The sequence below is a fragment of the Strix aluco genome, chromosome 2 (genome assembly GCF_031877795.1).
Source record: "Strix aluco isolate bStrAlu1 chromosome 2, bStrAlu1.hap1, whole genome shotgun sequence".
Taxonomy (NCBI): Eukaryota; Metazoa; Chordata; class Aves; order Strigiformes; family Strigidae; genus Strix; species Strix aluco.
Window position 1 is genome coordinate 123,665,093 of NC_133932.1, and position 25,756 is coordinate 123,690,848.

The following is a 25,756-nucleotide window of genomic DNA, read 5'->3' on the forward strand; positions in this document are numbered from 1 at the left end:
TGCAATATCCACGAAACCTTGTCTTTCCATTTGCTGCAATCACACTTCAAGGAAACGTGTTCAATCTGTAGATCTTTGGGACAGCTATAATAAAGCAGGACAAGGAATTACACTAATTGTATTGATCTAATGTTCAGAGAGGGAATCCTGAATTTTGATATTGGCAAGTAAGAGAAAGAAAGGTTAGTTACTAGCCCTCATTGTGTTCTCCCTATTTATGACTGTAAACTGATCTGTTTTTCTGAAATTTTAATCCTTAAAGATTTCCACATGATCTAACTTAAAAAACAAGTCTAAGGGCCTATTCAAGTTTATGTTGTTTTAACTCTTCTGTGGAACAGAACCTTAGTCAGGACTCCTCATCCAATCACTTAATATCCATTCACTTCTCAATTTGACTCTAGAAGGGATTTTTACACACTTCCCTAATTCATAAATCTGAGTTCTCAGTTGAAACTAAGAACCTCAGCCTGGGTTATTGCATTATGAGTCCAGGCAGTTCCACATAGTTGAGATTTTGGGACTTCATCCAGGACCCATGACTGTAATAATTACTTTCTGTGGAAAAATCCACAAAAGAAGGAAAATCACAAAGAGTCATCCCACTTGTGTCAACCTGTAGGTAAAGAAAGTGGTAGCATTTGCTCCCTTGCTGTAAATAGCCACAAAGATTACCTTCCAAACTAGGGGACCTGCAGTAAATTGTTTCTATTCCTGAGAAAAGCCAAGACATGTTATGTTCAGTTCCACCTCTCAGCTTGTATGATGTGTGTCCTTGGTTTGGAGACTCCACCAGATCTGTGGTGGCGTGATTACCTGCAAGATAAGACTTCCTCCAGAATCTTGTGCTAGAAATGGAAAAGATGTCTGATTTCCAAAATACCAAGAATGAAGTGACTGATTGTTTCCTGGACAGGCCCTTGGACTTATCCTCAAGTTCTTCCTATTTTCACCTTCTCTCTGACCAGTGTCTTTGCAGAGGTCTTTAAAACAGAGAAGAATTAGAAGGGTGAGGAAATGAGCTAGCAATGAAGCAGTAATCAGGCCTGCAGTGGTGACCTCTGCCCTGAACCTCTTTTATTTAGTGGTGAAATACGCTGACTTGTCAGGTGGAACTTCTGAAGACTGCTCCTGTAATGCTACTCTCCTGCGCTCTTGCTCATAGTATACCTTCTTCTGTGTCTCTCCCTTCTCCATGGCTGTGGCAGGTGCATCCGCCCAGTGAAAACAGAGCTTCCTGGCTGTTGAAACGTGGCAGCTTTTGGCTGTCTTTGTTTTCAGGGTCTCGCGGTAGCTGAGACCTTTGACCAATGGGAGCCGCTATTGACTACAGGTCAGATTCGGCCTGGGTATAAATGGAGTCCCCTGGGGGAGCCATTTTGAGCTCGTCCCCTGGAGCTGCACGCTGCGGTCAGAGGACTCTCCCCTTGGGTCAGGACGCTGCCCAAGGAAACTCCTCGAGGTACTTTGGGTTGGGACGCTGCCCTGAGCAGGTCCTCGAGGTTGAGAGCCCTCACTTTCTAGGTGAGTGATAGAGCGTTTTGGGTTGTCGTTAAACCCTAGGCTGTGAAGCTTTGTTTTTCGTTTTGGGTTCTCGTTAAACCCACGAAGTGAAGTTTACGTTTGGGGTTGCCGTTAAACCCCTAGGCTGTGAAGCTTTGTTTTTCGTTTTGGGTTCTCGTTAAACCCACGAAGTGAAGTTTTCGTTTGGGGTTGTCGTTAAACCCCTGGGGTGTGAGGCTTTGTTTTACGTTTCGGGTTCCCGTTAAACCCTAGGAAGTGAAGTTTTCGTTTGGGGTTGTCGTTAAACCCCCGGGGAGTGGGGCTTTGTAAAGTATTTCGGGTTACTGTCAAACCCCAGAAAGTTATTCTGTTCTCCTCTTGTGGACATCCGGATCTGTAATCTACGGAGAGCTGACTGGTGGTTTTATGGAAAAAATAAATCTATTTATTTTTTTAAATTGGTGGTGGGTTGCTTATTTGGAAGCCTCCGTAACAATTGGCGTAGTCGGCAGGATGTCAATAAAGGAGTTGTTACAGAAATATAGCTGTGCCCCTTCCCCTTTAGAGATACAGTGGGCAAAAGAGAGGCGGCTTGACCCGGTAGAAGTTGTGAGAAAGTTGAAACAGAGCCGGGGAAGTTGGTGGATAAGCAGAAATGAAGGAAAAATGTGCGCCATATTAGGTGCTTGCTTGACTCAGGCGCAGGACTACTTTGCAGCAGTGGAGCTGGCAGAAGGAGTACAAAAGGCGGCTGGCATTCAGGCGATGAATAAGAGGGGGCGGTGTGGAATTCCGCTTGCGGCGCCGGTGGATCCCAGCCACCTTAAACCTCTCATCAGAGGGCTCCCGGATGCCTTAAAGACACATATCCAGTCCCTTAGAGAGATGGGCTGGATTGATTTGAGTGGGGGTGGGGGTGAAAATCGGAGGGTTCGACAAGTTAGTCGAACAGCTTCCCCCGCTGAACAGCCTGCTCGTAGAGAGTCTGAATTGCCCCGAGATAAGTTAGGCCGATTTTATGAGTCAGGAAGGAATGATCTTTGGCAGAAGGCACTGGCACTGGGGGTGCCCCGGGCCGGGTTGCATGGGCGGTCTACTGATAATATCTTAAAGTTGGTGGAATTGCTGGAGGGGAAAACTCGAAAACAAAGGGAAACACAGGTAACTCTACTCCCTCAGGAAGGGAAAATTAACCCTTTTGTGGCATCGAGGGGGGAGTTGAGAGAGTTAAAAAAACTAGTAGCTGCGGTTTGGGGATCGGGCCGCCCACTCCGCACGGTGAATTCCTGCCAATGGTCCGCTGATAAGGAACCTTATATATATATTCCTGTGGGTCCTAAACGGATAAGTTTGGAGTTTTCAATTGACATAGGGGCTCGAGTTAGTGTTTTAAATAGACAAGTCACTGAGTTAGGATTTAAACCATCAAGGAAATTTACAAATATAGTAGGTGTGATGGGGGCAATAGAAAAATGTCCCCTAGTGAGAACACATTTCTCTTGTAATTCTCTAGTTTGGCCAGTCCGTAAGTTAGATGAGCATTGGTGGTTAACAATTGATTATTGGAGATTGAATAGCAATATTCTACCTTTAACAGCTGCTGTCCCAAATATATCACCAGTAGTAGCAGCAGTACAGGTAGCTGCTTATTTATGGATGGCTGCTTTAGATGTTAAAGATATGTTTCCTATGATTCCTCTGAGGGATGAAGATAAGCCTCAGTTTGCTTTTACCTGGGAGGGGATTCAATATGCTTTCAATCGACTCCCACAAGGGTATAAACATTTTCCCACTATTGCTCATAATACTTTGGCCAAGCTTCTTGATATGGTGGAGATGCTGTTGGGTGTTCATATATATCAGTATATAGGAAATATTAAAGAACAGGTAGGACAAGAAATTAAATTTTTAGGAGCTTGGTGGGTGGCTGGAGCAATTGTAGTATCTGATGATATTTTATCAGTTATTGAGAAGGGACAGATACCAGGTAATAAGGTAGAACTGCAGCAACTGTTGGGTTATTGGAGGAAGCATATACCAGGGTCTTCAGTAATTGCCTGCCCTTTATATGGTTTGCTGCGGAAAGATAGAGCATGGGACTGGACGTTACAGCATACAGAGGCCCTGAATGTTTTAAAGGATGAACTTAAAACTTATCAGAAGTTGGGGCCCTTACATCCACAGGACCCGTTGAGAGTGAAGTGGGGATTTGCAGAACATGCCTCTTATTGTGGCGTGTTTCAGAAGGGACCACAAGGACCAGTTAGACCTTTGTTATTTTCTTTCACTTCATTTAAGGAGGCTGAACGGCGGTATATAGAGTGGGTAAAGGGCCATGTAAGAGATGGAACCCCTGCTGCAAAATGGAATCAACAAGTAGATCATTTGGCCCAAATCAGGGTAGTTAATAGTGACAAAGGAGATTGGGATCGGCTGGTTGAGTGGCTACATATTAAGCGAGGTCACTCAGGGAAAATAGATCTCTGTTGTGGGTGTTGGTCCTGGGGATGGCCTGTGCCAATGAAGATGTGTGAAGCAATTCTTATGGCTTGTCCACAACGTCAAGTGAGGCTTAAGATTAACCATCCAAATCAAGCACCAGCCCAACATATTAAAGAAGGTAAGGGACTTTGGAGCACCTGGCAAGTTGATTATGTTGGTCCTTTAAAACCATCTCATGGAAGAAGGTACATCTTGGTGGGAGTAGGGGTGGTATCGGGACTAACTATGGCTACAGCTGTTAATGTAGCTACTGGAGGCCAAACAGTCCAAGTTTTAAAAGGATGGTTTTCAATTTTGCCCATTTCTGAATGTATTCAGAGTGATAATGGGTCACATTTTACAGCTGCAGTGGTGCAAGACTGGGCACGAGGGGAAGGTATTGAGTGGGTGTTTTATACACCATATTACCCTCAAGCCAATGGCATGGTGGAGCGATATGTATGCCAGCCTGTCATGGTGAAGTTGCTCCTAGTTGGCATTGTGTCTATGGTCCTGGTAAAATCTAGGGGTTTATATGCCTGGGAGGCTTTAGATAAAGGTGAGGAAACCCACCGAATTAGTGTCCAATGGATAATCTCTGATTTTTAACTTGATGCCCGGGTTTTGATCCGAGGCCTAGTTTTGTTTTTATTAGGACCTCGGAGGAATGGATGATGTCGACATCTTGCCTGGCTGTGGGGATCCATATGGACAATCAAGATCCTGATGACAACGGGGTGGTGAAGGAGTCTTGTGAAATTGACAGCCCTCAGAAGAATATGATTGGACTTGGTGTTGTTATATTGGGCATTGATTGTTTGTTTTGTTAGAATGGTTAATCAGCCTTTTCAATTTTGACTGTATAATTACCTAGGGATGACAATCCACAATGAGCATGGAGACTCACCGGACCGCGCTCCCTTTTAACCTTGGAGGCAAGAGGTGACTGCGCCACCACTCCAAGGAAACCAGCCGAATCATGACTGTAGTCACGGGGTGGATTGTGGCAGGTGCATCCGCCCAGTGAAAACAGAGCTTCCTGGCTGTTGAAACGTGGCAGCTTTTGGCTGTCTTTGTTTTCAGGGTCTCGCGGTAGCTGAGACCTTTGACCAATGGGAGCCGCTATTGACTACAGGTCAGATTCGGCCTGGGTATAAATGGAGTCCCCTGGGGGAGCCATTTTGAGCTCGTCCCCTGGAGCTGCACGCTGCGGTCAGAGGACTCTCCCCTTGGGTCAGGACGCTGCCCAAGGAAACTCCTCGAGGTACTTTGGGTTGGGACGCTGCCCTGAGCAGGTCCTCGAGGTTGAGAGCCCTCACTTTCTAGGTGAGTGATAGAGCGTTTTGGGTTGTCGTTAAACCCTAGGCTGTGAAGCTTTGTTTTTCGTTTTGGGTTCTCGTTAAACCCACGAAGTGAAGTTTACGTTTGGGGTTGCCGTTAAACCCCTAGGCTGTGAAGCTTTGTTTTTCGTTTTGGGTTCTCGTTAAACCCACGAAGTGAAGTTTTCGTTTGGGGTTGTCGTTAAACCCCTGGGGTGTGAGGCTTTGTTTTACGTTTCGGGTTCCCGTTAAACCCTAGGAAGTGAAGTTTTCGTTTGGGGTTGTCGTTAAACCCCCGGGGAGTGGGGCTTTGTAAAGTATTTCGGGTTACTGTCAAACCCCAGAAAGTTATTCTGTTCTCCTCTTGTGGACATCCGGATCTGTAATCTACGGAGAGCTGACTGGTGGTTTTATGGAAAAAATAAATCTATTTATTTTTTTAAATTGGTGGTGGGTTGCTTATTTGGAAGCCTCCGTAACAATGGCATAACCTGGATTTATTATGCAGTGGAGTGTCACATCAGAATAAGGAACTGCCTTATTTCATGAAGGCTGTACCAGTTTGTTACTTACACATGGATTGCTTAACTTGGCACGTAAGTAGAAGTCGGACAAGCAGACTGATAAAATTCAGGTTTTGTTAGGTTAAAAGTTTAGGGGAGCATTGTCATCTTCACGAATATAAATGGTTCATTTTCACCAGGTGACGTGGCAGCCAGAGTTATCCTCAGCACATGAGGAGGGGATGTGCCTATTATATTGATTGCACATCTGACTTCCCATGGGAGCTAGTGGCATTAATTAAAGGAATGCTTAATAAACTCTTACATGTCAGGACTGTGATTTTCTTCTTTAAAAAATCAGTGGAGACAGCTCTAGATGAACTTTTACAGGATCTCTCCTGATGGATCAGCTCACAGAAACAGGAAATAATCCACTGTAGTTTACAGCTAATTTGTTGATTTATTAACTTTCAGGTTCACCTAAACTCCAAGTAGCTCAACTTTACCTAAGAAATGAATTACAGGAATTCACTTCAGGAATGTAAGATTTTAATTAAAGACATGGAGGCTGTATTTAAAAGTGTGTAATTGCATATTCTTTCCTCTAAATGAAAAGGAAAGCGTAATTTATTTGATTGTTTAAATAAGAGCTCAGGGTGAAAAGCAAGGGGAGATGGGCCTAACGAGAACAATCCTTCACTCTGCAGTGTCTTGTTCAATATCAGATCATCCACTAGCTGTCCTTAACTTCTTTAAGTTATGAAGGAACAAAATTGTTACATGGTCCTTTGCCTTTCAGATAACTGAGAGCTTTGGTTCCCCATTGGCTCAGTGAATTAGTACAAATCCATACGAAGCAAGAACAAAAGCTATGTAGTATCATTACATCTTGTATGTATTACAGGAGTGCATCTGGGGTCCCTCAGGAGTTTTTAAACAGCAAGACTGAGAGTCTTCAGGCTTTACCTTGCACTGTTTAGGGCACTCTATTTCATATCTAGAAGCTTTTAGTAGTAGTCACTACACTGTTTATCAAAATTATAGAACTTTTAAGTTTTGTGAAGATAATTTTGTCAGGTGCCTGAAGGAGAAGATAGATACTGAAATTAACAGAACTGATTCTGTATCACCCATTGTGGCAATCATTAAAAACCTTTATAAAAGACCTAACTCATCTTGAAATCAGTTGGGTTCCCTCTTTCTCCCAGAAGCTTGTTTCTATTTCCTTTTATATTCTCACCTATTTTTATACTACATGTATGCTAATTCATATTTATTCTTGTGCTGATAGGCTGTGTTTATACTTGTAAACTAAACAGGGACAGAGAGACAAGGCACCAGCCTGAGCATGGGCATACAGTTGCCCATAGCATTAAACAGTTAGCATGATCCGTGGTGAAGTATTGACTCTGGCCAATTAACGCTACCCCAAAATATGCCCAGGAATATGCTGGTACCTGGCCAGGGATGGTTCCCAGGAGATGTGTGGATGCAGCTACAGTCTGGAGAGTGACAGTGTTCAAGTGTGCAGATGTGAAGTCTTTTTGGCCAGTTAGCTTCAAGGACAAAGAATGGCTAGTTTGTTCTATTTGCTAAAAAAACCATGTAGCCTCATTGCCCTTTACCTTTAAAAGCTCTTCACCATCCCTGATAATTTCCCTGATTTGCAGACAGCATCTTATACAAACAGCCTTTTTTTACTCAGACAAAAGAAATGAGCTCTTCCAGTTTCTACTCATTTCCTGATGATCCTGTCAGTCCTTTGAACCTCTATCGTCTTGAGTTCTTTGTTGAGCACAAGGAACTAGATCTGTAGATAAGATTTTAGCAAAGCTTTGTGCCAGTTTTGTCGGAATGATGCCCTGATACAAATTAAAACATTTGAGTCTTTCTTGTGTGTAGGTTCTAGCTATTAGGTTCCCATTTTGTAATGGACTAGCTTGTTACTACAGTTTATGTATGTGATCTAACACTTGTATGTCATTCATGTTCCTTTTCCTCCAGTCCTCTAATTTACATTTTTCCTATGTATTGTAAAGATCCTTCCCTGTATTGACAATGCATCCTGAAGTTGTAATAACAGCAATATCATAACCAGCTCTTCTATTAGCATTATGAATATTAAATATATACAATCTAAGACTGATCCTTAAGAAATTCTGCCAGCAGCATTTAAAGCCTTTCGCAAGTCTGGTGGTAAAGGGTTTTTTTTCTTGCACTTATATAGAAATATTTTTATTTTTTTCTTGATAGATTAACTAAAATTTATTTTGCCAACTGTTCTTTGTTTTAATTATTTTGGGATGGAAAAGATCTTGTTCCAGGTCCTTGTTCATATAAAGGGGACTAGTTCTCACCATCCATAGCAGTCATGAATAGAAAAACAGACTAAATTTAATTTATGGTACATGTGAACAGCAAGTTCTGCATTGCTTGAATTGGAAAGGGTTGAATTTCTGAGCACTTGACAATACAAGAAGTTTTCACTACAGATGTAAAAATTTGCAGACTTTTACATTCTTATTAGCTATCCTTTCTAAATCATCTTATTTATTCAAAAGACATGATAAAATATTTCATTACCATTGGTTCATTCCTTGATTATTTTTATACCTTATTTACTTCACATTTTTTCATGCTTTATATAATTTTCTAACTTAAAAAAAAATCTTTTTCATCTTAATTTTTGGCAATACTTGTGTTATTTTTATTCTTTTCATTATTTGGACTTTATTATGTAAGTTTTTAACTTATTCTGAATATCTTTTAGTGGGTACATCTCTAGATCCTCACATGTAATGTGTTAGAAATATACCATTTCTTGCAGTGTAAAGTTTAGGTAGATTTTACACCTTTGGCTCAGAGACATTCCAAAACGCTTTCGTTTCTAGTCTCAACTGTTAATTCCAGCTTATTAAAGAATTTCCTGCTATTTAATGATGACTTCTACTGTTATTTGTTATGATCAGCTTTTCTAGTGTCTTAATTATTCATCAAAACAAGACTGTAATACCATTATTTCTTCTCAGTTAGTCAGTACTGGGTAAAGAATATGCTAATTATCACAGCCGGAACACAAGGTCATTAGTTGTATTTACTATCCAAACTACTCTGAGCAGCTAAATTCTCTCATAAATAACAGTGTCCGTAATATTATCTAAAATTAAAAAGGTCTTTCTCAGCATCCAAAATGATCAGGGCAATCAGCAACTGACCTCTAGTTCAATTCCCAGTTTCTTTATTTGCCTTTTTCTGAAATGACATGGAAACCAAGGATATTCTGTTTTATCCAAACACTGGTTTTGTATCTCCTGTTAACACATCATCAGCATGTTATGACATACATCCATTTTTACTTTTATTTTGTGTTTCCTATGTAGCTCATACTGTGTCTAGTCATGCTTGCTAAAGCAAGCCTACCTGGTCATCACTCTGATCAGTACAGCCTTTTCCATCTTATTGCAATTGTACCTTTACATTCTTATATTTCCTTCTTCATTGCTATATTTCTGATCTTCCCAGTTTTCCTCTTCCACTGAGTTAAAACCACACACACACAGTGTATATGATTTCCCTGATACTGAAATCTTGTATTAGTAGTCTTGGCATTCTTAGCCCTTCAGTATTTAAATGGGATGTAGTCATCAAGAAAAAACTCCAAAGAATATATAAATGCTAAAATAAACAGTGCTTAACACTGCTTTTGTTCACTGGTTTATTTTTAATATCTTGTGCCTTTACAATTTTTATTCTCTGTGGATCAAAATCACCTGTTCCTGAAGCTCAGTGCTTTGTTTCAGTATGTTCTAGCATGAATCTGATACCATTATTTTCCTGGCAGGAAGTACAGTCAGAAGATCTCTCTGCTCTGTTCATGCTCCTTTTCAGCCTCAGGCCTGCTCATTGCAACCTTTCTTCCAGCAGGCAGACTTGCTGTGCTCTCCCTGTGCTCTGGCGTCTCTTTCTCTTATTAAAGTGTTCCTTTATGGTTCAGGCTTGTCTTCCCCTGGTGCTGGAACACATCAATTGTGTCCTTCTGTTCTGCCTTCTTATTGAAGATAATTGTGCATCTTTTTTTCTATCCTGCATCGTCCGTGTATCAACCCCATTCCCTCTTCAGAGCTGGTCCCTGTCTCTCATAATCTCTTTTACTTTACTAAAACATCTGACCTTTCTTTTTCTTCTTCTCTCCTTGATTGATTGCTTTCTTCCTTTCCTAAGGTCTTCAGGAAAGACTCCTTCAAACTTTTCTACTGCATTAAGCCATCTTTTCCAGAGGGTCACATTTGCTTATTTTCCTCCTGGGTTATCCAGCTAGTTGTGTACAACCCTTTCATCTGCTTCTCCATTCTATTCTCTATCCTTCCATTACATTCATCTGCATCTTTAGCTCCTGGATAGTCTCTTGCCTGAGGTGTATCCTGGTGATGTTTCCTATGAAGTCAAAAGGCCAATGAAGGAGAAGAAATGTCTTAAAACATCTATAACCAGTGAGGCTTTTTCCCCACTTCATCTTTGGCTTATCACCATCACTGATCCCTCAGTAACCATTAGTATCATATTATCTTCTAAACATCTGACTCAGAGATAGAGATAAAAGGATTAGCCTCTCTCTACTTATGAGAAAGCGCTCAGTGTTTTGCTCACGTTTTCTGAAATTCTTTACTCAGCAGGTCATTTTTTAAGCTTTTTGCCTCTGTCAGAGAGACATTATGTAATCAGAGGGCAGTCAGTTGTGTTCACAGAGGGGAATATCTTACTCAGTACCACCTGCCAAGCTGCTTGACTAGGCACAACTCAGAGCTACCACAAGTGGGCTCTGAATGCAGATCAGAGAGAACACAATATACAGTCACAGTCATACAGAAAAGAGAGATACATTAATTCTTAATAAAGGAGAAATTTCTTCCTTCTCCAGAACCTGTCCTATGCAAACTTTTATTTTTTTCCCATGTGCTTCGCAGAGGTTTTAGACTTCCTTAGACAAATTTGTTACGCCAGTAAACAATTGTAGATCCATCTGTAGATGTGGGAAACCTTTTAATATGTGACATAAAGTTTCCTTAAATTTTAGTAATTTTATCCTAGGCCTTTGTTCTAGATGTTTGTAGAGCAGTGAATTGAGTGTGTGATGAAAAGGAAGTAAACTAAGAGTTTGCTGGAACTTAATATATTGTACTGTCAATCTTTATTTAATATCTCCTTTTCAATAGAAATCTCCGAGAAAAGGTGCCTTCAGTTGTTTAGCTCCTTAAGTGTGGAAGTCCATGGCTCTTTCAAAAGCAGTTCCCCCTTTTTTTCATAGCAAGCTAAAATGTCTATTCTCTTCAGTCTCCATATTGCCCGTAACTTATCTGTAATAAACTGGTTTGTTATTCCTTTAACTTTTCAGTATATCACCTAAGGTTATTCTGGAGAAAAGCTTTTTATAAATTAATTTTGCATTCTATTGTCACAGCATCCCATATTTTTTCCTCAAATATAAGTCTTATAAAGTCTTTAGGCCCATAGAATTCCTCTTACCAAAGGAAAGTCTAATGTACAGGCACACACAGAAACTGAATTAGTAAAGCTATGATGGCTAGGTACTTTCAAGTAACTGAATTATAATCAGAAAAATTGGTTTCTAGAGATAGTCTCTGGGAGCACAGAAAGAAAGTTAGTTTTAATAATTCTATTAAGATAATTTGTAAAGTTCATATTTTAAAAGAAAAATTGATTTATATGTTACTGATTATTCCATTTCCAGTCTTGTCCAAATAACAAGCAAAGGACTACTTATTAAAATTCAGCATTCAGCTTTTGTTGAAATAGCTTTTTCTATTTAAAAAAAAAAAAAATCCATTTTTTGTCTCCCTTCCCTTGCAAAACTCTATTTTTATTGAACTTTCTGATTAGAGTATGAAATTGTTAAATAATAAAAACATCACCATCAGTCTCACAGTACCATTTTCCATTGAAGAACAAAGGAAGTCAGCTGTAAAATCTCCAAGTTGTACTAGGTAATTTTTACATTTCAAAATGTAATTGTTTTTATAATAATATGAATACTTGGTAATGCTGATCCAAACAGTGGAACATAAACAAATTACTGGAACTGCTTTTAGCAAAACCAGCATTTCCAACCTCTGTAATTATTGTGAGAGAATAGTAGTAGATAATCTCTGCTACATCATGGCTCCAAAATTACACATCTATTGTGGGCTAATATGGAATAACATTTAATGTTTTCCTGCTTCACATGAAATACCATTATCTTCACACTACATTTTTGTAGAGATAGTATGAAATTCCTCCCATTTGTACGAGGACTAAACTTACTTTATTCTCTTAGCAGGAGACAGTGGGATAACTCAAAGATAGTATAGGAAAGAAGAACTGAAATATATGATTTCCAGTAAAGGAGCTGCTTAAAAAATTCCCGTGGATAACATTATTTACCTTTTGAGTGTATGGAAATTTCCATACACTGGCTCCTGACAATACAGAACAACTTCTTTTACTAGTACAAATTAGTCTTTTTTTTCCTCACAAAATAATGTTGAGAGTTATACCAAGTTGACGTAGAAATTTTTAAGAAATATTTTTCATTTGTTCTTCTGAAATATTCTTATAATTCACATTGAATATTTGGACATCAACATAAATTCAGAACTTTTATACTAATTAACTAAAAAAGATAGAAAACAATAGGAAAAAATCAATAAAAATAGGAACAAAATTGTGTTCCATGCACTTTTATCATCCATTAACCAGGAAAAGAACATTCATAAGTGAATTTGTTTAGTCTTTGAGCTATTGTCTGAATAACCCATCAAAAAATGCATCATGAACCTCAGAAATATTAGAAAATATCAGCCTTTCTTTGCTCATTGTTAGAGCAGCCCATCTTAAGTTAAGACTACAGATTTCATTTTTGAGACGAACCTTTATTAAGACTTTTTTTATGATTAGGACTGATGTGGCTTGAAGTTTATTCCTAAACTTTGTCACTTGCTTTCTGGGTAACCTTGGCAAGTTAGTTCACCTCCTTCTCTGCAAAACATGTTTAATGTAACTTAGCACTTCTGCAAAGAACTTTGAAATTTAAGATTGAAAATGCATGGTATAATAGGACATATTATATAAAAATAGCTTAACGTAGTTCATAATATAGAAGTTAACTTCATATTGAACTGACCTCCTTCAGCTGAGCAGATGACCACAATAGGGCTGAAGGGACCATCTCCTTTGTTGTTGTAAACACCAACTTTCACCTCAAAAGGAGTCAGAGGTGGCACACTTTCATCTCTGTAGATGAACTTTGAGGCATCTGAAGATGTCACCATTTTTTCCTTCCAACCACGTGTTCCATTGGGTCTGAAGGCTACAATATACCCAAATCCTTCTCCATTCTGAAATTCTTCTGACACTGGCTAAAAAAATAAAGTTCAAGTAATGATCAGATGTGGTTTTACTATTTTAAAAAGCAGTCACTCAGTAGCTGACCATGATCTGGCAGCTTGTGTGAGGGTGATCCCTTGCAGTTGCATTATAGAATTTTATGTATCATGCCTGGGAACACATATGGACAATTGCTTCTAAAGAGGAACCTTGTAAGAGAGTTTCTTCACCTAATCACCATAGTTAGGTCCCTGTTCTAGGATTGAGTAAGCTCATGGGCTGAGAAAGATTTCTTCTTCTATATCTCCCACTTTGTAGTTAGTGCTTTAACCAGTGGTCTATTAGTCAAATAGTCCCTTCTAGTGACCTGGTTAAAAATATAGAGCAGTATGTTGTTAAGGGCTCCTAAAATATGATGTGACTGACACTTACTACAGTGGGACTCTCTTGGGTTTAGGCGCCACCCTGTCTATCTTCTGTATCTAAATGGAGTGTCAAGTCTTAGCGATTTAAGTCTAGGCTTAAGTTTGAGACTTAGGATATAATGTAATGAATCTATCTGTTCTAACTCAAACTGAGTCTTGGTGGAAAAAAAAAAAATCTCATTTGCTTTTCTTTTCTCAGGGGATCTGTGAAATTAGCCACTTAAATTGTGACACATCTGCCATAAGCAGACAGTCAGCAGAGGGATTTATCTGTTGAGAGGTTGAGCACTGCAAAAACTAAATCTTATATGTCCAGCTCAAGGAATGGAATTTTTCAAGCTAATTTACTGTCTACATTTCTTACATAGTCAATGGACTAGTTTAGAATTAGGTGATTTTTAACAACTGTTAGCATATTAGACTTATGGGAAATGCCAAAACCAGGGTGTCTAAACTCCCTCTCTTGAAGTGCCCATTCTAGATCTGCAGCTAATTAACATGTGAATCACAGCGGGGGCACAGGGGACACTGAATCCTCTGCCCTCCACATTGCAAGTGAATGTCTCATCATCAGGCACCTCACTTGTAGACATCATTTTTCATCCGTCCTTCTGAAGATGTGCACTGCACTTCCAAGAAAAAAAATCATTACTCCGAAGTCAGAGGAGGGAAAAACAAGACAGACTTTGTAATCTAGTGATTTGAGTTGGAAAGGAGGAGCCTTGCAGCTCTTTGCAATACTTACGGAGTTGGCAGTAGACAGTTGTTATAAAAAAAGCCAGAATTACAAGACAAGTATCAGAACACTTGGATTTTACTGCAAATGCTAACTACAGTCTGTGAATTAAAGTTGTGTGAAAAAAATTTTGTTTTAACCTGCTGAATATAATTCAGGAGCCTAGGTAGGTTAGTCTTCTTGCTGAATGCCCAGATACCATCTCAGTATTTCTTCAGACTTCAAAGTACTTTGTTGAATTTCTATTGCTTATGTAAGTCCAATAAGACTTTTTTGGTTCTGCAAAAGCACAGACTGACTGTGCTGGAGCTATGCTAACTTACACTGTGGTTGTGCCTTATGGAAATGCAGTGGCTACACCAGACAGCACAGTAATCTGTAGTGAGTTGGAGTGTTATTCAATGTGCTAGGATTAGTTCTATAGTAGAAATTTCAACACTTACTTTTAATTGCATATTTTTGTGTGTTTTCTTCTATCTTTTTACCGTTTTTTTGAAGAGGCAGTGGCTTTAATTAGAAATGGTAGCAATCTTTCAAACAATTAAAAAATGTAAGCATATCCTCTTCACAATTTATATTCGACACAGATGAAATGCCATGATGTTTTTGTAATCTTTATTTGATTAATGACTTTATGCAGTTTAAGAGGTATGTGAAACAAATAGTGTGCTGAAAGTATTAACACTAGGAAGAACAGCACTAGGTATTGACGGAAACAAGGAGTTAATCAGAAACAAAGGGGATGGATCAACACCTTCTGCCTTATTGGCAGTTTGCACTCCTTAGCTATACGTGAAGAAGCATCAGCTGGCTTTTGTGAAAAAAAAGTCAATGTATACTGAAAGTTATGTTATGGGAATTGTTAATTCTTAACTGTCTGTTGTATATGTATTGCAGGATGGGACATCCATGGGTCTCTGGTTTCTTTTGAAAGAGAACTTCAACCCTTGACAGAGAGGGAGATATAACACACTCCAGTAGTCCCCCACTCCAGTCACCTGGGGAACACTATAAAGACAATATCAATACTACATACTACTATATCATATTAGAGACTAGGATTAGGCCAGTTTACATCAGATACAGTTCTAGCTACCCGATGTTTTTGTTTGGGATCCAGAAAATTCTCTCCCAATAAGAGAGATGTTGCTGTTAATAGTTACAGACTATAAAGCAAACTGAAGTCAGCTCTGTCTCAGCTGTCTCAGGTAGCTGGTGTTGGAGAAGGCAGACGTGCCAACAGAAGACAGGCTCTTCAGCTGTTCTGAAATTTGCCATTTTAAGCAGATAGTCAGAATTCCGTGTGTCTTACTGTCTGAATCTCTCCTCAAGTTGGCTAGACTAAAACATTATTTGTTAAAACCCCATGTCTTTAGTTTATGGAATTTTTCTTGGTTTTATATATATATATTTTTTTTTCTGAATCTGAAACTCTTCATGATGAATATAGAAGTTTTGAAAACTCCTCAAGAAAAGTCTCCGTTCTACTGTGTTATTTATGATTAGCAGAGAAAGCAACTCCCACTCCTCCAAATGCCCACTGGCATTGTTATACATCTGTGTTGCATCTTACATTATAAATATCTTCTCAAAATAAAAGTCTATTTCAGGTCTTTGGTTTTATATTTTTATGAAATACTTAAAAAAATAATTATTTCTTAATTTAAGTTTTAAAAAAGTTATAAGGCTGTCCTTCTGTTCCTTTAGATATTATTTCTTCTGGTGTAGCATTTACATAAGATCCAAAAAAGACAAATCAACCCAAGCAGTGGATCAGGAAGAAAAGACACATGAATTAGCCCAACTTTGGAGCTGCTGCCACAATGCCCTCTACTCAAACCACATGAAAATGCACATTACTTTGAAACTTTAGAAAATATTTAAAGAACGGTATTTTATGTTCACGTCTTGCCAAGATTTGCTGTAAGGAAACCCCAGTGCAGTACTCTTTACTTTGCCCTTAAAGAAGTAAACATGAAACAAAACCTTTAATCAGAAAAGTCCCTTACCTCCCATGCTATTACTAATTCATGTCGCCTTCCACTTCTGCCACTTACATTAGCTGGAGGTGTCTTTGGAACTGTGAGCAAAAAGAAAAAAAACAAAACAAAACAAACCAGAATGTCCAAGTTATTGAAGTTTTCCCTATAGTAATAAGTTGCTGCAGAAGACATGAGATTGTTAAATCAGAACAGAAATAACAAAAACTCTGTAGTAAAGAAAATTTACCCAAGTTTCATTTCGGAGAATTCTACAGTCAAGCTGGTAAACTCAAACAAAGCATACGCTGCAAAGAAAAATCATATTGGAATAAAAAGGTGCTCAAGCACAGTATCTTCTGCAGATTAGTCAAAATTTCAATGTACAGATCATCTAAGAGGTAAAACAGGAATTATCTTGTAAACATTTATATTTTTTGAATAGACAATTCAAAATCGAATGTCAGGGAACCTGATATATTTCATTCAGGTAAAATCTTAGGACATAAATAATATGTCTCTACTATTTCCCAGGCCATTAGTGATTTAGAATGTTTAAGTTTTTGTAAATCTATACTTGTATGCTTTAAAAGGAGTCAATTTTCAAAAATTTTAAACCCCTTATACTTTCTTGCAAAATTTTGGAAGCAGTACTACCCACAGTTCTTTAAAAATTATGACCACTATTATGGCTTTAAAAGCTTTAAAAGCATATATGAGAAGCTGATGAAATTATTTAAAAGAAATTATGACTATCATCATCATTGTGAACAAGGTTATCATATTTTATAAAACTTCAGAAATCTTAATTGTTCCATTGGAATTGTATAACTTCTTTTATCTTACTTAATGTCTTTAATGAAGCTCCTAAAATGACTAAGATCTTGAGTTTATTTACTGTGAGCAGGTAACGCTTGCATTATTTGATTAAATATGCCCTAAGATACAAACTCTTCTCCTTACAGCAGTATGTAGATCATTGGTAGAATTGTATGTGAGGCATTAGCTGTTAAGGCCTTATTACATGCTGTTTAGCTTATTTATGGAGTAGCACTGTGCCTTTGAACTATAGAAAGAAAAATACACTTAAATAAATGCACACAGTCCTCTCTATTCCCTGTGTTGATCATTAACAGATTAAGATCAATGAAAGTGCAGTTTTTACTAGATCCTAGAAGTTCACATAAAATTTCAGGATTCATTTGTGTAGTGTCTTTTTGAACTCTGAACTCCCCTTTAAAGAACATAAGACAAATTCTGCTTTTTCTCATAAGTGATGAAAACCCACAAAGCTTATGAATTGCTTCTGATTTACACTATTGGAAACGAGGTAGGAGCCCTTTTATCTGTGATTCTTGTCAGATTTGTACGGGAGATTTCTAATGTGTGAAACACCCCTCTTCAATAAAATTGGGTTCATCTGCTTTTGACTTTTTCCCTTCCTTCCTTCCTTCCTTCCTTCCTTCCTTCCTTCCTTCCTTCCTTCCTTCCTTCCTTCCTTCCTTCCTTCCTTCCTTCCTTCCTTCCTTCCTTCCTTCCTTCCTTCCTTCCTTCCTTCCTTCCTTCCTTCCTTCCTTCCTTCCTTCCTTCCTTCCTTCCTTCCTCCCTCCCTCCCTCCCTCCCTCCCTCCCTCCCTTCCCCCTACACACATGCTAAATGATATCTTTCATTGTTACTCTCTGCTGAAAGCTCTTGACTCCTGTAGAATCAGATGATCGATTTACTCTGCAGTTAACTTTAGCTAGTGGGAAACCAGAGATCCAGGCTGAGCTTGTAGTGAGCTGGCTCCTTCTCCAGCGAATGCAAAGCTTTGCAGTGCTCATCCCATCCAAAGATAACTGTCTAAACAATGGGTAGGATTGTTTAGACTCTACTGACTGGAGACATGTCCTAAGACCATAAACTAAGACCTAATCTTTACATGGCAAAAAGTTAATAAAATTTTCCTTTCAGAAACAGAATTGCCTTCTGCATTAAAACAAACAAACAAACAAACAAAAAACATTTGGTGTGCAACACTGGGATGAATGTTCTACAGTGAAAAGATACAGATGAAGAATCACCTGCTAATTAATTAATATGCAAAAATTATGAGGCCATCTGTAATGAAGGATTTTTAAGCCCTGTTTAGCACCCATTTTTCTCTTGTCTAAGACATTTTTTGGTTAAGTTATAAAGATAAATGAAGTTCTTATGTAGGTGCCACATTACTGATGAGAGAGTATGCTGTATTCCTTTGAAGCATCCAACATGATGGACTTATTTAACCTGCAGTGTCCTCTTCCTAGAGTTTTCTTGTTAACAGCTTTGCAGACTGAAGCCCTATTTAAATGAATAAACGTTAAAAGAATAAAACTGTCAAAACGATGAATTTCTTTTGCACCAAACTAAAATGTACATTCACACGGTGAAACTCTCTCTAATGAATAACCATTAAAAGAATAAATGTGTCAAAGGAATAAATTTCCTCTGTGCTGCACCAAAGCAGATTATACACAGTTAGAGGGGGACATTTTGAAATGAGTAACTGTTAAGTGAAGAAAACTATTAAAAGAAAACATTTTTTTGCCAGGCACCAAGGTTATATATTAGCAACCCTTTCAGCAGCATTACCTTTATATCAGTGTTATATCTGAATTTACTTACTCATAGCCCAAGTTTATTGCCATGCAATTAGTGACTTCCCAATCTTTAAGCTGTTAATTCTCAGCAGTGACACTCATGGAGATGCACTTGAACCAAATACGCAAGTATGATGACTAAACTTGGCTCCTGGACAGAGGATGCATGTGCCTGGGGGACAAGGACATTAAGATCTCTTTTCTTTAGTGCTTATCAAAGATGAGAAATTCAGTATTGTTTCTTCTGAATAAATACATCCCAAAGAGGTCCTGTTGTGTTAATATGTCTCATATAACAAGAAGATGAAAGAATATCACCTACTGGAAAGTGAATCACTTCTTGGCTTAAAACTGGTCCTTAGGATCATAAAATCTGACTATGTTTAGCTTGATTATATGTCTGTAATTCTGACCAAAACCTTCTCATTCGCACCTTTGCCAGCTACCTATGCTTCCTTGTCTCCTGTTTCATTCTTAGAGTGTAAGCTCTTTGGGATCAGGTCAGCTCTTCTTTTCTTTTGTTTCTTCAGCCACTGGTAAGGTTAGGAGTTAAAAGCCAGATCCCTCTGTCATTCCGGTAATGTGAACAACAATTAGGACTAAAAACTTTGTTCTGAAAGACATGGTGACTAGATGTAGTTCACAGTAAACAGTGGGTGTATGCTAGCACATTTGATGTTGAAACCTCCACTTCAGGCAACCAAACAAAAATCTTGAAGTGACTTTGACATGTGTTTGATTTGAACAGAAACAGCAGGAGTTGTTTCTTACCGTTTTCCATTTTCATGGAAGTACTGTGATATGCTGAAAATTAAAGTGAAATTAAACACTATCAAAACTTATCTCCCCTAAACTAAACAAAAAACCTTTTAACATTTTCTCTAGGAGCAGGCATGAAGAATGTAGTCCTCAGCAGTCCTATGAAGCATTTGACAATATGTTTAAAATATAAATGAAGAAAAAGTGATATGGAAAGGTAAAGCTTATACATAAAGGCATGGCCAATTGTTTACTAATTTGTGTGTATCTTATCATTACAAGCTAAATACACATGAAAAGCAGTGGTTTCTGTTTAGGACAAAATCTATACACAGAACCAATGTTGCTGAGGGTTTTGTGTATGGGAGTACTGATTAGGAAGTTCTGAAAAGTGACAACATCGCCACCTATATAGGTTAAATCTGTATTTAAGTGTTAAACTTGCAGAAGCTTTTGGAAGTGCTAGGTAATACCATAGCAATGAAACCATGAATATTTTGGAGTAATGTGAGCTTTCCTTCCAGAGTTCCATTGTGTCCAATATTTTGAAACTGTTCTGTGATTTAGGGTGCTTAAATTGGGTTTTTAGTTCAGTTTTAAAAATTCCTCTATTCACTTTGTATAGCTGATGGATTTTCTGTTTTTTTTTTTTTTTTTTTTAAATGAAAACTGTGGATTCTGGTAGACTGTAAAGATGAGCCCATTCAATGATTTTGAGTACTCACTTTTGGGCAAAATATTGGAAATTATTAAATATTTTATTTTGACTTTCTAACAAATGAAATGTAGCCATTTGTGTTTTAAAAAGAGTTATAATGTGAATTTTACTTCAGTTTTATTTAAAAATAGAAAAATTAAAATGAAAAGACAAATGAGAATATTTTTGTTTGAGTTGACAGAGATTTTTAATTTTTAGCCGAAGTTATTATTTTACTTCTAATTTACTAAAGAAAATAAAGAAAATCTACATTTTGTTTAAAATCAGGTTTATTCTCCCCACTTTTACTTCAGTGAGTGAACTGAGAAAAATCTTTTAAACTGCTCTAGCTCTAGATTCCTTTCCTTATAGAAAGGAAAATAAACTGTCACATTGAAACTGGAAAAACTGAAAGTACTTGAAAAACAGTTCATCCTCTTTTTAATGTTCCAATCTTGTTAAGAAATTAAAAAAATGTTATTGAATGAATAATCAATTATTTCAAAGTGTTTCTGTTTGGTCTTTTTTTTCAAGGAAATGTCGAGTAGCTTATTTCAATTCTGTGTGTTTTACTTATTATGAAGAGAAATGAGAGATTCTTAGTTTTGTAGTGTGTCTTAATTTTTGTGCCAGGCAAAAGTATTATAGCATCCAAGATTATAACTGATGATAGTATTGCTGTAGAAACTTGTAGCTGGATTTAGTCCCTATCCTTCAATTTTGCAATCTGAATAGGTGAGATGATAGAGGGAAGACAAAGAGAAGCAAGTGCCTTACTAATCTTTTATTTTTAAAGAGATGCTAACATGAGCTCCCCAAATTTACAGTTTTCTGAAAGGCAATTAAGTCCAAATTTCCAAAATCCCATTCCATACTTTAATCACAAGTCTTTCTGACTCTGTTTGAATCCTGTATTCGTGAAGAGATTTTACACATGGATAATTTTTGTGCAAATTCTGAAACATCTTGTCAAATGAAACAAAATGTTGATATTGTAACACTTTTTTGGGAGATGAGTTATTAAACTTGGTTTTAGTCCTTAAAGAATATTTGCTCAAGGTACAGTTGCAGTTATTTATTTCTTTTAGAGCTTTTTATATATTTTACGATACAGATGTAGTTTGAAAACCAACTCTTCTTAGCTCTGGAAAAATATGGGTGGGGGAAAAAGGGTTTGTCACCAGCTTGGCAGAACTTCCTAATGTGAGGACCAGAGCAACAATGCATTCAGCAGTTTTTTTCTTCTCATTTGTCTTCCTTTATATATCTATATATGTATATCTCCTGCAGTACACATCTGGGAAATAGAGGAATGTTAAGTGAAAACCCTTTCACTGGGTGAAAGGCCAGCCCTCAAGTTCTCACCCTCCCAGGAAAACATTTCACATCTCTTCTGGTCAGGAATGAAATGTAAAATGTGCCAGCATCTCAGAAGTGGATGATACACTATATTCAACTATGGGAAAACAAGGATGCCCCAACTGGTTTCAGGGTTTGCATTTCTGTTATTCTCATTTCCTCTGTATTTTTTAATATTTGTAATTTGGTAGGAGATAGAAATTAGTTCTGTTCACTGATAATAGTGTCGTGCGTGACTGAGTCTGAATAGCCTCCACGTCATAGCACATAGGACTGAAATGTCAAATGACGTGGCATATATGCCAAAGGACCAATTCCTTAGCTTTTCTGTTATGTCTTTTCTAGCACACACATTCGGATTCTTTGTCAATATATACTTATATTAGTTTGAGCCTGCAATATTATGTGTTGGTAAACTATTGGTTCTAAATATAGCCATGCAGTCAATGATTGCTGTCTACTGTCTCTTCTCCTTTTGTTTTTCCCTATGGAAAAGCACATTTTCTACAAGGGCTTTAGTAGCCCACATAATCATCTCCAAATGTCACAGATACAGCAGGTTATTCACTTTTTCTAGAGCAAAAATATTTATGATAATGGGAAAAGATGAAGCTTCTTTTATACAGATCACAGACAAATAAAACACTGCCCCCAACAACAACAACAAAACCTGAAAGCAAAGCCAGTCTAAAACATGTAACATTTTTCCTGGGACAGAGTTATTTCTTGCTATGCTATGAAGAAACTCCAGCTGAGAATAAGGGCGACTTAATCGAAAATAAGGACTTATTAAAAATAAAAGCCTGTGTACAATCTGCTACTAATAGAGTGCATTACATTGTTACCTCAAAAAATCAAGTTTGCATGCATGATTAGCAGGTTAAACTTTGATTCTACTCAATTTCTCTCTCCCCATGTTTCCCCATGAATAGATAATGTAATTGATGCTTTGCCTCCAGGCTTCAAGTGCCCGACTGCCTTAGTGGAATGCCAGGCATGTTTAAATTCATGTTATTGGCTCTTTTCACCTTGTGGACCTGTAAAATATGTATCAAGGCTAGAACTGACAGAAATGCAGCATCTGGCTATAAGTTAGATGTGCCAGAAAATTGCAGTATTATCCATTCTGATGAAAGTAGCTATGAAAAGCAATCATGTTAACTAAATATGAACTAAGTAACAAGATTAGGGTTTAATTAGAAAATTAAAGCAAGTGGAAACCTGTTTATTATTCTGTTGATTTCCTTACACCATTCTAAGCATTGTTTCCATGGGTATTTTCAGATAATGGACTAATATAAAATGTTGTTACTATCTTGGGGAAGAAGTGATAAAATAAGTGAGGTGTGGGGAGAGAAAAAGACTCTAGTCTCCAGTCAAATTAGCTTGTGACATTAAATTACAGATGCCAATTTCCATTTAAGTATAAAATATTGGAAGCAGAAGCACACATTTACTGCCTCTGTGGGTTGTCTACACAGCTATCATTCAGCCTTGTGGATCTCAGTTTTCATCTGAGCATGAGCCACAGTCACCTTTTCCGCTGGGAGACTGGTATTTCTGGAGTTGTACCCAGTGCAGGGGCAGCCTCCCTGTTTTTACTTGTGGGCCACATCTAACATCACTGCAAATGGCCAAGCTACTCTGCCTGGGTCATGAGTAGAGAGATTGATGCCATATTCTTTCTGAAATATAATGTCCTTTTACATACATGTATTTTAAGAATTGAGATTGATGATATTAGAACTGGAGCCCATGGTAATAGAGATTTTCCCTTGAAGCTTTCAGATAAAAAATTAGTAATAGATTCTGAAAAATTATGGGTACACCAAGACAGATATTACTGTGCTAATTTGGAGAACTGTATGAAACCCAATGAAAACTATCACTACCTTTCCTTTCTCTTTGACTTTAGCATCTGAAAACTATACTAAGGGTGATAATTCACACAGCCACTGAAAGCTGTCTTAGAGGACAGAGCTAAACAGGCTCTGGGCTTCAGGAATATCTGGAGATCAGGAAAAAGTGGCTGCCTGAATTAAGTAGGTCATGAAGTCTCTTGCATTTCAAGAGTGCCATAAAAATTATAAGCAGCATGATATTTTGCAAAGAATTATATATATAACAGGTTTTTTTTTGTTTGATTGGTTCTTTGTTTAAAGCAGAGTCCATTGTGTTATTGTTCCAACCTTACAGCTCTTTGAAGGTTCTAACAAATTGCAAAGTTATATTTTATTGTAATTCCTGTCTTCTCACTCCCTCTGTAGAATAAAAAAGGGAGACGCATCTATAATTTTATTTAAAAAACCCCCACAAAACCCAAACCCATTCATACCTGAAACAGAAACCAAACCTTTTCTTAAAGAAATGTCTTTTGAAATTGAGGCGATGGCAATAGATTTCTGCTGTACCATGTCGTGTTAAGCAGGCACACCAAATAAATTCAGCTTCAATTTCTCTGAAGGCTCTTAAGTTGTTTTACTGGCACCTGTCTGGATTTCAATGTCATGCTACAAAACACTCACTTCTAACATGACATTTGTGCAGCTGTAACTCTGGTAGAAAAAAGGTATTCCTAACTGGGAAGCTGAAAGTGCAAGTAAACATCTAGTGTGGCATTTTTCCTATTTAAAATAATATGTTGCTGATTATTTTATTCAAGAAGACCTACCTTATTATCAGCTACAGCACTGTTTATCAGAAGGAGCCCCATGTACTGGAGTACAGGTCATTGCTACTTGAATTGAAGACTCCGTTCCTTCTGATGGCAGCAGTAGTGGAGTATTACCCAGGAATGAATGCCAATCACTGGGTGAAAATACACCGCACACTGCATGCTTTGTCTGTCCCACAATTTCTTTTAATGATCATTATTGTGATTTATCAATTCATTTTTACAGAGGTAAAGTTGCAGTGATTATGCAAAGGAATATTGAAAATGGATGTGTGTGAAGAAGGCTTTCACTAAAGTTGTAGGAATATGTTTTAGTAAATACAGCCTTTGTTTGGCAAACACTGGGAAAGAAGGAGGAACCTAAAAAACACAACAGCTAGATAAAATCTAACATTTTCAAATTTCAGTTTGTGAGAAAAACATTTGCTCACAGCTTAAATACATCTGGTCAATTGAAATACTGAACCATCCTTTCAAAAACAGGGTACATATTCATAAATTTGAAAGAACATAATACCAGGGGTGCAATTTATTACAGGATCAACTTTTTCCAGAATGTTTGTGTCCTCTCTGATATGTACCACCTGAATAAATAGAGAAGTCATTCAAACATTTGGATCCAGCAGAATTTTCACTGATAATGAAATATGGTAAAAAAATCAAGGAAAGAATAATGGTAGTGAAATAAGATTTTTTTGGAAATCATTTGAGATGAAAGTAGCTTGTGCATTTTATTTCTTTTCCTTTCCTCTTTTTCGTAATGGAACAAAGTATGTAGCATCTGAAGCTTCTGCTATAGTTATCAAGTTTCACACTGTGGGGAGCTTGCAGAAGATGAGGGGGAGAGTTGGAAAGGAAGCATCCTTCCACATACGTGAATGGATATAAAATCATTTCAGTGCAGTTCTGTGATTGCACAGTGAAGTTTAATATCAGCTAGCAACTACACAGTTATTTAAAGCAGAAAAAAAAAAAAGTCTCATTACAACTGAAGATAGGTTTGTTAGACTTTATCTGAAATAGTGCATCCAATTTTGGGTGCCACAATGAGAAAGATATTGATCAACTAGAGCAAGTTCTGGGGAGGCCACTGAGATGGGGGCAGGAGAACTTGCCTTGTGAGGAGAGGCTGGGGGAGCTGGGCTTGTTCAGCGTGGACAAGGGATGGTTTTGGGGGACTTAACAGCAGCTCCCAGTGCCTGTGAGAGGTCACTGAGGAGACAGAGATGGGCTCTTCATAGTGGTGCAGGGTGGAAGGGCAAGAGACAGTGATCATAAATTGAAATAGGGGGAGTTCTGGCTGGATATACTGAAAGA

At 37.8% G+C, this 25,756-nt stretch overlaps 1 protein-coding gene across 5 annotated transcripts in view; it reads right to left on the reverse strand.

Moving 5' to 3' along the window:
- Nucleotides 1-25,756, reverse strand: part of CNTN5 (contactin 5) — a 671,848-nt gene that overhangs the window by 17,896 nt on the left and 628,196 nt on the right. For all 5 annotated transcript variants that reach the window (XR_012622124.1, XM_074816205.1, XM_074816204.1 and 2 more), the window contains 2 exons: nt 16,360-16,430; nt 12,987-13,221 (listed from right to left, as the gene is read on the reverse strand). Coding sequence is in view for 4 of the 5 variants with exons in the window: in XM_074816205.1 (XP_074672306.1) it covers nt 12,987-13,221; nt 16,360-16,430 (306 nt within the window). In the remaining variant the exon portion in view is untranslated. The remainder of the gene's footprint in view (nt 1-12,986; nt 13,222-16,359; nt 16,431-25,756) is intronic.